Below are 11,732 nucleotides of genomic sequence, written 5' to 3' on the forward strand. Positions count from 1 at the left end.
GCGCCATCATGGAAAGAAGCAACTTTCTATACCAATAATTTAACTTCACTTATTTCAGGAATCGCCATTGTAATCTTAGCCAAGACCTCCTTGCAATCCATTGGATCTAATATCAGAGTTGGAAAGCCTACTTAGAAACACTAAAATTAGAAGCAAGAATAGGCCATTCAGCCCTCGGATCCTGCTCTGCCATTCATTTTGATCATGGCTGATCATCAAATTCAATATCCCTTGAATATCCCTTGGTCCCTTTAGCCCCAAGAGCTAGACCTATTTATTTCTTGATCAGACAATGTTTTGGCCTCAACTAAATTCTGTGGTAGTGAATTCACTGCTCTTTGGGTGAAGAAATTTCTCCTCACATCAGTTCTAAAAGGTTTATCCATTATCCTCAAATTATAACATGTACTTTTGAACTCCCCCACCATTGGGAACATTCTTTCTGAATTTACCCTGTTAAATCCTGTTAGAATTTTGCAAGTTTCTATAAGATCCCCTCTTACTCTTCTAAACTCCAATGAATATAATCCTAACTAACTTAGTCTCTCCTCAAATGACGGAACTGCCATCCTAGGAATCAGCCTAATAAACCTTCTTCATATGCCCTCTGTAGCAAGGACACCCTTCCTCAAAAAGGACACCAAAACTGCACACAATATTCCACATTTGACTTCACCAATGCTCTGTATAACTGCAGCAAAACATCCCTATCCCTATGCTCAAATCCTCGCTATGAAGGCCAACATACTATTTGCTTTTTTTTACTGCTTGCTGTAATTCCACGTTTACTTTCAGTGATTGGTGCACAAGGACTCCAGGGTCTCGCTGAATATTCACCTCTCTCAACTTACACCCATTCAAGTAATAATCTGTCTTCCTATTATTGCTACCAAAGTGGATAACCTCATTTATCCACATTATGCTGCATCTGCCATACATATGCCCACACATTCAGTCTGTCCAAACCACACTGAAGCATCTCTGCACCTTCCTCACAACTCACACACACCCTCCCCCCTCCGACAACTTTGTATCAACTGCAAATTTGGAGGTAATACATTTAGTTCTTCCAGTATATCTATTACAAATGTTTGGGGTCCAAGCACAGATGCCTGCAGAACCCCACTAGTCACTGACTGCCAATCAGAAAAGGACCCATTTATGCCAACTCTTTGCTTCCTATCTACTAACCAGCTTTCTATCCATCTCAAGACATTACCTGCAATCCCATACACTTTAACTTTACATAGTTAGACCTTGTTGAAAGCCTTCTGAAAGTCTAAATAAATCACATCCACTGGTTCTCCTCGGTCAAGTCCACTAGTTACATCCTCAAAAAATTCCAATAGATTCGTCAAACATGATTTCCTTTTTGCAAGTCCATGTTAACTTTGTCTGATTATTAGCGGGCTTACACTAGCTACCCTCCAATCTGTAGGAACTATTCCAGAGTCTAAAGAATCTTGGAAAATAATCACCAATGGATCTACTATTCCCAGGGCTATTTCCTTAAGTACTCTAGCTTTAACTTATTTTAAAGGGAAACTTGAAGACAGGGCTCAATGATAATCCAATCCTCAAGTATTATTCTAAAAGAGATATCTGCACGTATAACCTTATTTAAACAAATGATAGAAAATATATTTTAAGAAAATTACACATTTCTGAAGCACTGAAACATATACAAATTTTACTCCTAATTTCTGACCACCCCCAAGTTTTGATTACTTTTATCTCTGGGATCAATTCCAGATTCACTGATTTTCCTATTTACAGAGCATCTTTTTGTCATAATGAAAGCCTCCTCACCAACGATTAATCGAGAACCCCTCTAAAGTTAGACTGGAAGAGTAGGGTTCTAACCTCTGACCATCTAGATAATTGGTTCCTGACTTATGCCACTCAGATTAATATCAAATTTAACTGCAAACTTTCTAGTCTGTATGGCTTGCTATTGCTCCAAAGGCAGTGTTGTCACCTTGGGACTTTATCTAAATCTTGTTTCTCACCTACACACTGCCTCTTAATAAAGCTTTCCATTAACAAAGGACTGAATTTTACATGGGGTATACTACTCACCCCTCCAACAGAAAAGCCCAAACCTAACTGACTGCTTTTAAACAAGACCAGACTGTAGCCATAGTACGCCTTAAGGACATCCCCCGTCAAACAGGGTCAGGGATCCTAGGGCTGGAGGCGAGGGTTTTGAAGACCCAAGTAGGAGGTACAAAGGGAGGAGAGGCTAAAATCACTGGAGAAGGTGCCCCTGATGTGCACAAGGCACACTCCCCTCCCCCACCCCACCCTGCTCCAAAGTAGGGAACCCTCTCCCTTCCTGCCCCTTTCCTAAAGTTGTTGAAAAAATCAGCCAGCTGACACAAATCCATTGACAGTGATGGGACCAGAAGTTCCTTCTGCTGACCAATGGTGGACCACCTTCCAGCACCATGAACCACACCATGGAAAAGTTAAAGGAAGTTAAAGAATCCCACCCACTGTCTTTGTTCTCCACCATAAGCCATCCCTTTCCTTGACACCTGTCAAAGGCTGAACTCGACAGTTCTAAACTTTGGTGTCATTTGACCCTGAGATGAGCTTCCAACCACATAATCCATGCCATCACTAAAGTTGCCTACGTACACTTCTACAGTATCGCAGACTTTGTCCTTACAACAGCTGAAACTCTCATCCATATCTTTTGACACTCATATGACGGCACCAATGCATCTCTGGTCTGTCTTCCATGCTCTACACTCCCTAAACTTGAGGTCATCTAAAACTTTGCTACGTGTGTCCTGATTCACACAAAGTCCTGTTCATCTATTACCTACATGCTTGCTGACCTTCATTAGCTCCCAATTAAACAGTATCTCGATTTCAAAATTCTCACCATTGATTTCAAATCTCTCTCTCTATCTCTATAATCTCCCTCAGCTCTTCAGTTATCTGAGGTATCTGTACTCCTTCAGTTGGGATATTCTCAATTTTAATCACACCAACATTGGTGGAGGTCCCTTAAGCAGCCAACTTCAGAATTTCCTGTCTTTCAACCTCATTCCTGATTTAAGTTGCTCATTCAACCCTGCCTTTCTTACCAAGCTGTTGGTCAAGCAGCCGTAATATCTCCTTATGTGTTTCAAGTTTTGGTTTTAGGATATTTGACGGCATTAAAGATGCTACATCAATGAAGGTTGTTTTAGTTAGAAAGGGAGTTAACCAGGCTTAAAACAGAAAAATCTTGCTGCAGATAATCTGACAGAAGGAAAGTTTAAATGCCTCCAAATGTTGTGATTTTCATGCCCATTGAATTTTCTTAATTATGACTTCATTTAAGCTTCTCTCAAACCCAACTGACAATCACATTTACTTGAGTCATGGATATCTTTCTTGTAACTCTGTCATCTGAGTTTCTTAATACAGTCCCTGATGGAATGAGAAGCATTGCAACCCAAGAACTGAAATAAAAGATGATTTTGGATGATGTCTCTGTCCCTTCCCAACCAAGATTTTTCTGATATTATGTCCAAATATTATGTCATATAATTATGACAATGCATAATTAGAAACATTACCACAGAAGTCAAAGCATAGAATAAAGCTATTTTGTGAAAGAATGCACACTATACAATGCAAATTTTAGAAATCACGTCATTGTCTTCTAATATGAGCCTTACAGAAATCGCTACTTTGAATGTTGACTCATCTTATTTTCCCTTTGTTTTAATCAATTTTAAAATCTACAAAACTTCATGTATCTTTAAACAAACCATTTCTATCATGGGCAGCACAGTGGCATAATGGTTAGCACTTACAGTGCTAGGGGACCGGGTTCAATTCTAGCCTTGGGTCACTGTCTGTGTGGAGTTTGCATGTTCTCCCCGTGTCTGTGTGGGTTTCCTCCGAGCGCTCCGGTTTCCTCCCACAGTCCAAAGATGTGCAGGTAAGGTGGATTGGCCATGCTAAATTAACCATAGTGTCAGAGGAATTAGCAGGGTAAATATGAGAGGCCACGGAGATAGGGTGTGGGTGGGATTGTGGTCGGTGCAAACTCGATGGACCGAATAGCCTTCTTCTGTACTGTAGTGATTCTATGATTCATAGTCTATGACTATTAATATGTAAGAAGGGAAGGCAGTTTTAAAAATTAATTTTAAGAGTTTAAGACGTTATTTTTACAAGTATTGTATAGAGGGAGAAAACCTTCAAAATCTAAGTGTCTTCTGTATGTGGCAGTAGGATGATAATCACTTTTTTTTCAAACAAATATCTGCTCTTTTAAGTCACTAAATATACAACCCCCCCAAAAAAAAGATGAACAGCGTACAATCCTAAAAACAAAAAATGGAAGAAAACTTCTCGTCCTTCTCGGCTGAGAATATTTTTCAAACAAAAAAAATCTGACACTGTCAGACTGACTGTGGAGAACATACCAACCCATCCCATCCTCCCCTTCAAAACAGGAAATATAGTGGCAAGGAAGAGGTTTTGCATTTTTGTCTTCAAATTAATTACATTGGGTTGGTAAATACTGTGGTTTTGCATTTTTTCAAGATTTAATTTTAGATGAGTGACCTTCCTGCAGTTGACAAGAAGTTGTTTGTATCCAGAAGCATTGGTTCAGAAGATAATGTGCGTATATTTTACAGTAATACTGAATATACTGTATAGGTTGAGAGCATCTGTGTGTTCCGTCCAGTCCTGGCTACACTCCAGGCTGCAGATGGCTAGAGAAGGCAGTTTGAAATTTGTGCTTGCTTGATGAATTGCTCGCTCCATCTGACCCAGCTCCACGTTCGGTACTGAACACAATCTGAATAACACAAGGCAACGGAGCCTTGTCAGGTTGGCTGGTATTTGGAATCCTTGCACCAAATCCTTCTGTGAGTCCAGATGGTGGAGCAGGGGATACATCAAATGTGGTAAAAAGTAATCAGACTGCAAAATGAGCAGACAATAGGGGGTCTTCAGTGACTTGACACTACAGAAGTGACACGGGTTATCAAATCAAATCATAGCCACACACACACACACACACACACACACTGACACTTTTTGTGCATTAGCTTCAAATTAGACAGCATGTCAGTGCAACAAGTGTTTGTTTTAAATTCTGTGTACATACAGTTTTGATTCAGCAACTTTTCAACGTCTGTCTCCTAGCTTCTGTGGGCAACACAAGTCAAATTGACAGAGGAAAATACACAGAGAGCTCAAAGAAACAAGGCCAAAAAAACTATTGCAAATTTAGAGCAAAGAGACAAAACGCAGTGATTTATCATTGGTAAGGACATTGCACCGCCATCTTATAGACCTGCAAAAGGTTTACTCAAAGCTTTCACCCTGACTTTGGAATGGCTTAAAACATGCAATAATGGTCTAAACCTATGATCAGACAATAAGAATTCAAGGAAAATAGAAAATGTGTTTGTCAGTATTGCTGGGTTAGTTAATGTTTAAGTTGTCGGCCTTTAGCACTCTCAGGTAAGATGTACATCTGGCATTTTCTGCTTTTGTTTCAGTGTTCAGCATTTGTTCAGGTTTTTTCTGCTAATAAGTGTGTCTTATATTATGACCTTTCAACTTATCAAGATCATGATCACAAATTCCTAGATTCAATCAAGTAATCTGTCTCATCTCTATTCATTAAATCAATTCAAAAATTGCAAAGTTAGGTTGCACAAGCTCAAAGCTGGGGACATCTTTCTCAAGCAGCCACCATTATCACACCCCCTGTCCCTTCAGAGTTGGTCACTCCCCACAGTTCATACAAACAAACCAGCTCACAGCAGCCACATTTTCCAGTAAAAATTGACCTGGAATAATAATTAGCTATGGAACCAAGTGTATTTATTTGCTTAGCACAACAGCACCATAACTGTAATGTATCTCTACCCTTTTAGGCCGTGTTTAGATTTTCCAGAACATTACTCTGGAGAGTACACAGGAAGCTGTTCAATGCTCTGCAAAAATGCGTTGGAATATTTTACTAAGAAACCAGATCAGGAGCTGGAAGGCCTGACGACTTTCGAATGGCGATCTCATTATAAAATTAGTCTGCACATGGCCTATATTAAAATGAGAGTATTGTGACATTGGCTTTATTACAGGATATTGGTAAACAAGGCCACAGATTAACGAAGGTCACAGAGTTGATTTTTTTCTCAAGTAACATGCTCAAATTACAATTAAAATGTCCCGTTGCTTTATGAGAATCAACATTGCTCCAAGACAAAACACTGAACTTTCCTTCGTTTGTTTGACTGTTATCAATCATGAAAAAGCTGATCTGCGACTGGTTCAATTTATACATGTTGCAAAATGGCCGAACCTACTGTCCTTCTTGAAACACCGGCTAACACTAAACGGGTACTACAAAGAGCAACAACAACACTGTTGCCAACTGACATCAACTTCAACGTGCCAGTGTCAGACCACAACAAATCACTGGCCATCAAATCAGAAGGCAGCACACTTGTAGAGAACACACAGTGCATTTTGAATCAATAGATATCATTGGTTTTGCTGTGCTACAGTACAAGCTGAATCACAGAACTGGAACTCTACAGTCCAGACAAGCAGCGTACAAAACCAGCATGACCGTATACCTCAAGGGAAGGGGAGGAGGAGGAATTTGCAACTCTACCCCTCTTTCAAGCCGACATTAGAAGATTATTTTAAAAGGGAGAGTTGTGTAACCATCCTGCATGCGGGAACATATTTTATAGGTTTCATTCAAAATTAAAACCGACTGTGCAATGAGTATTGCCATCAGTTTTGGAATATTAGGTGCTCATTTTAAAATCATTTTTCTGTTTTCAAAATTGCATAAATTGTTATTCATCTTAATATTTCAGGCGTTAATAAATCATCAAGTGCATGCAGACAATTGGCACCCATTCCTCAGGTACTGTTTACTGCAGAAATGAGGCTCATATGAAAATAAATATAACATTTGTCCATATTTTGGTGCCTTTAGTGCCAAGGAGATTCTCAATGTGCTTCATTGCAAGGCATTCTTGACCTCTAAAAGCCGGCTTACTTACAATTTAAACCATGCTGTCTAAACTGTGCTGCACAACTGCTCTCTTAGGTTTTATCCTGTCAGTAGCATTCAATCAAAAAGAGCTGAAGAAAATCTCGACATATTTACTTATAATGACTAGGGAAACATGGGGGGAAAAAAGCCCTTTTAATTAGAGTAGGAAATCTAATCACTGCATAGCCGCTGCCTAGAAGACCTGATTTTACTATTCAAGCAACTAAACCTGGCTGACCTAAACATGTTTAAAAAAGAAATCGCTTGGAATCAGAAACTGATGGTATGTAGATTAAAATTAGCACCACACGCTTCCCAGTCACTAATTATCAAAACGCTGAAACAATGGCGAAATGTAACTGTAATTATCCACGCCAGTTAGAAATTGCAGGATTCACATATCTAAAAGCAGTCTGCATGCAAACTACTAAAGTGAGTAAGAGTCTCCCGTATCCCTGTGAAGAGGGCTGGGAAATAAAGATCCAAGGTTTAGACCAAGCCCTGCTACAATTGCAGTTGAACTGGGACCTCAGCTGGTATTATTAAAATGGCCTAGGAACTGATGACTAGCTTTCCAGTTAATAAAAACCAGATGTTTTCCTTCTACTCTGTTCGCAAGCGCTCTGGGTTACTTTGTGGACTATGGCGCATGTGATTTTTTTTCCCTCTGCACTGAGATATCTTAAAAAACAGAAAACAGACAATAATTTTTTTTAAAGACAACAATTATGAGGATTGAAAGGAGGATTTTACTGCTATGTTTTACTCAGGTTTTAGCAACAGAGAACTGCAGGCACTGTAGCAGCCAGCACCAACCCAAAGCAGCCAACAGGGTGGAGGCTGAACGCTCGCAGAGATCACATTCTCTGGAAATCGACCTTGAAGGGGGAAGAAGAAAACCTTGTAAAATGCTGTATAATAGTGAGGGAAATAAAACCAGCTGGATTGCACAATGAGCGAAGCCAGACAGACTTTCCAAAAGCAGTATGCAATACGTACTGTCTAAAAGAGTTGCCACTGGCAACAGGGAAGTAAATGCATTAAAATTATAAATCAAATCAAAGTGTCACCAGCTGCGGTCAAATTTGTAGCTAAAAAGGAAAAACGCGCAGGCCTTCCCGGCAGCTCAACTAACAGGTAAATGACATGTCACCCGAGGAATTAACCAGCGGGGTCTAGGATATTTCAATAAAAAGGCAAACAATTTATTTTAAAATCAAAGCAAGTGAGATCTATCTTTCATACAGACAGCAATAAAAGGTTTCAATTAGCATCATTCAAAAAGTGTTAATCCCGTAAACAGGCAAATCTATAACAACAGACCTTTCTCTTTCAAGTACCTATTTAGACTAATAGTTCTGCCTGCAGGACACTTCGTTGAAGAGCGGTAAAAAAAGAACATAATTCACAATACACGGTAGGTGACTTGTCATTCATCATTCAGTAAGTGTATAAAATATGCATATAATGCTGAAAAAAAACATCGAGGTAGACTGCTTGCATACAGTACCTTTGTGTGGAGGTAATGAGGGTAATAGTAAGTGTACTGAGGGTACATTGGCTGCTGTTCCAAACGTTTGCCCATGTAGATGGAATCTTTATCTCCGATGTAGGGAACTCGCTGACAGCGTGTAGTGCCCCAGGCCCTTCTTCCTCTTAAACCACTATTCCTGACAGTGTCAATGACTGATGAGGCTTTCGGGACTTCTCTGCCTTCTGCTGTTTGCCAGTTTAAATACAGCTGAAAGATTTTTTTCCTTTGGATTCAGAGTTCTGTCGGAGCTTGTCCTTCCTTTATAAAAAAAGGTATACAATCCTTGCTATTTGATAAAAGTGTGATTGCCAAAATGTCAGTTGGTAAGTGCCCACAGCAACTCCAATTATTCTGAAGGATGAAGAAGATAATACAGCAGGCTTAAAATCTCTGCAGTCCCGGCTTCCTCTTAAGCTTTCTGTGTTTCCACCAGCCTTCCAGCCTTGTTGCTGCTATCTCCTTCACAGAGTGACATGGTGTTTAGGGCTTGTCTTGTCTTTCATTCAACCCCCCCACCCCCACCCCTCCTCCTCCTCCTCCTCCTCCTCCTTCTCGCTGGTGGGTGGGACTTCGGCAGCCTCTCCCTCGAGAAACAGACGCAGTCCAGAAGGCTGCAGTATTTCCTTCAAGAAATAGCCTGCATTCAGTCTGATGCAGGCAGGAGCCAAATTCACCCTGCCATCTCACTTGAATGCTAAGTACTTTTACAACAGGCCAATCGTAACCAGAATAATGAGGTACATGCAGGCAGTGGACATTCAGTCCTCTCAAGAAGTTTTACCTTTTGGAAATAAATAAATCTCTGCCTGCTTACACAATAGATAAAATTGTTTCATGCTGGCTTAATGTTTTGCTTACAAAATGGAGCAAACTGCTCTGTTTCCTGAGACTGTGAGAGCTTTATTCTAACCTCGCTGATAAACCCAGTAAAACAGACAACACTGAAATAATTGTAGTCGAGGTTTAAGTTTACAAAAGGTGATGACCTGATCACCAGAGAACCAACGTTTTTAAAACGAAACCTTTCAGCTGAGAGCAATTTGGTTCTCTCTCCAATCTCAATCTGAATTTAAAATGTAGGTTACGGCAACAGCTCCTAACATGAAAAGTACTTACTGGAGAATGAGCAGAAATAGTTGAAAAATAAGTTTTGTTTCTTTCTTGTGCTGTGCACAGCTTGGAATCGGAACTGAAAGGGGAATCATCATCATGCAAAAGTGGTTTGGCAAACTTTATTCGATTGTTTATTAACACATTGTGGGATGCTGTACATCACCTGATAAAAAATATCTGCCATTTGTGTCCAACATGGCATGATCTGAACTGGGTTCCAGATTTTTCACTTTTATCAAACAGCCTTTTACAAAGTATATACTGCAAATGCAAAAGCTTTTATTTATTATTGCCACAAGTAGACTTACATTAATACTGCAATGAAGTTACTGTGAAAATCCCACAGTCACCACACTTCGGTGCCTGTTCGGGTATATTGAAGGAGCATTTAGCATGGCCAATGCATCTCTTGGATTGTGGGAGGAAACCGGATACCCGCAGGAAACCCACGCAGAAGCTGAAGGATATGTAGACTCCTTTAATTGTTTGAAACAATGATGGGCACGCTGTGAGTGGGCTGAGTGAGTGCCCTCCTTCATTTAGGTGGGCCACAAGATTGAAATCAAGCTTGTTTACTAATCATGACCCTATGAATAAGATGAAATATATTTAATACGTGCTGAATATTTCATAATGAGTTATAGAAATGCTTACTCATTTATATATTAATAGAATTTTCAACTTCAAATGGTAAAAATAAAAGAAATATTTACACTTTGGACACAGAGGGAACACACGGCTCTCGCAGTTAATGCTGTGTGCACATGCCTCATTTCACTTGCCCCTGCTTTATGTGTGTATCACATCACTCATTCCAGTTGGAAAAAAACTACACAGACATTAATCAGTGAAATGTGGCACGCCTTTGCGACAGCCAACAAAATGTCTCATGGGCCACACTCAGAATCCGGATGAACTGCATGTTTTTTTAAGTTTATTTATTATTGTAGCAAATAGCCTTACATTAACACTGCAATGAAGTTACTATGAAAATCCCCTAGTCGTCACATTCTGTTGCCTGTTCAGTTGCACTCAGGGAGTATTTAGCATGGTCAATGCACCAAACCAGCATGTCTTTGGACTGTGAGAGGAAACCGGAGGACCCGGAGGAAAAGGGGAGAATGTGCAAACTCCACACAGTGACCCAAGCCAGAATCAAACCTGGATCCCTAGCGCTGTGAGGCAGCAGTGCTAACCATTGTGGCCCCCCGATAGGTTGCCCACCACCGGCTTAAAATCACTTAGTTGCAGCATCAAGTGAAAGCAAAACATATCTAAGCTGTTAGTGTAACAGACACCCAATAAGCCCATCAGCAGTCGCCAGTCCTGTTGGGCTCTCTCTTCCACACTATGCAATAAGAAAGCCAAATATCTGGAGAAAAACATTCCAAAAATGTAAAAAGCATGCCTGGTCACCAAACAGAAAATGATAGGCTGCCCTGGATTCAAAGATATGGAGATGCCAGCATCGGACTGGGGTAAGCACAGTAAGAAGTCTCACAACACCAGGTTAAAGTCCAACAGGTTTACTTGGCAGTAAATGCCACTAGCTTTTGGGGCTTTGCTAGCGGTGTTTGCTACCAAATAAACCTGTTGGACTTTAACCTGGTGTTGTGAGACTTCTTACTGGATTCAAAGACCGGGAAATCCTGCCAACTGACAATGGAATTCATATCACAAGGGTCTAGAAAGAATACATGTTTCCCAGTTTCCCCCTTGAGAAGCATTCCTAGGCTAACAGCTCGGTGAGTGGGGTTGGAGCACTGGATGGCAAGTCTGCCATCTATCTTCCACTCTAAACAGCTTGGGCTGTTGGCTGAATAAATATTTAAAAATATAAGAGAAACTGACCTAATTTTCAGATCAGCCAGTCACCAGCAGAATTAAGGCATTGTCACTTAGCGGCAACTAGCAAATCAGATAACTCCCTACAGCAAGGCACCCAGAGAGCTCCACAAACCTTCATCATGACAAACAACTCAGTATATCAAGATAAAACTGATAATATTTTCTGCAGTTAGTACTTAGTGTCAGGGCACACTGGGTAAG

General features: G+C 40.3%; 1 protein-coding gene across 4 annotated transcripts in view; it reads right to left on the reverse strand.

Annotated features, from left to right (window-relative positions):
- The window catches only part of LOC145354743 (RNA-binding motif, single-stranded-interacting protein 3), a 615,155-nt gene extending 606,116 nt beyond the window's left edge, over positions 1-9,039 (reverse strand). For all 4 annotated transcript variants that reach the window (XM_080206215.1, XM_080206195.1, XM_080206224.1 and 1 more), the window contains exon 1: positions 8,547-9,039. In XM_080206215.1, coding sequence (XP_080062341.1) covers positions 8,547-8,621 — 75 coding nt within the window. In that variant the 5' untranslated portion in view covers positions 8,622-9,039. The remainder of the gene's footprint in view (positions 1-8,546) is intronic.
- Positions 9,040-11,732: the final 2,693 nt, after the last annotated feature.

This window comes from Carcharhinus amblyrhynchos, chromosome 2 (genome assembly GCF_965287045.1).
Source record: "Carcharhinus amblyrhynchos chromosome 2, sCarAmb.v2.hapA, whole genome shotgun sequence".
NCBI lineage: Eukaryota > Metazoa > Chordata > Chondrichthyes > Carcharhiniformes > Carcharhinidae > Carcharhinus > Carcharhinus amblyrhynchos.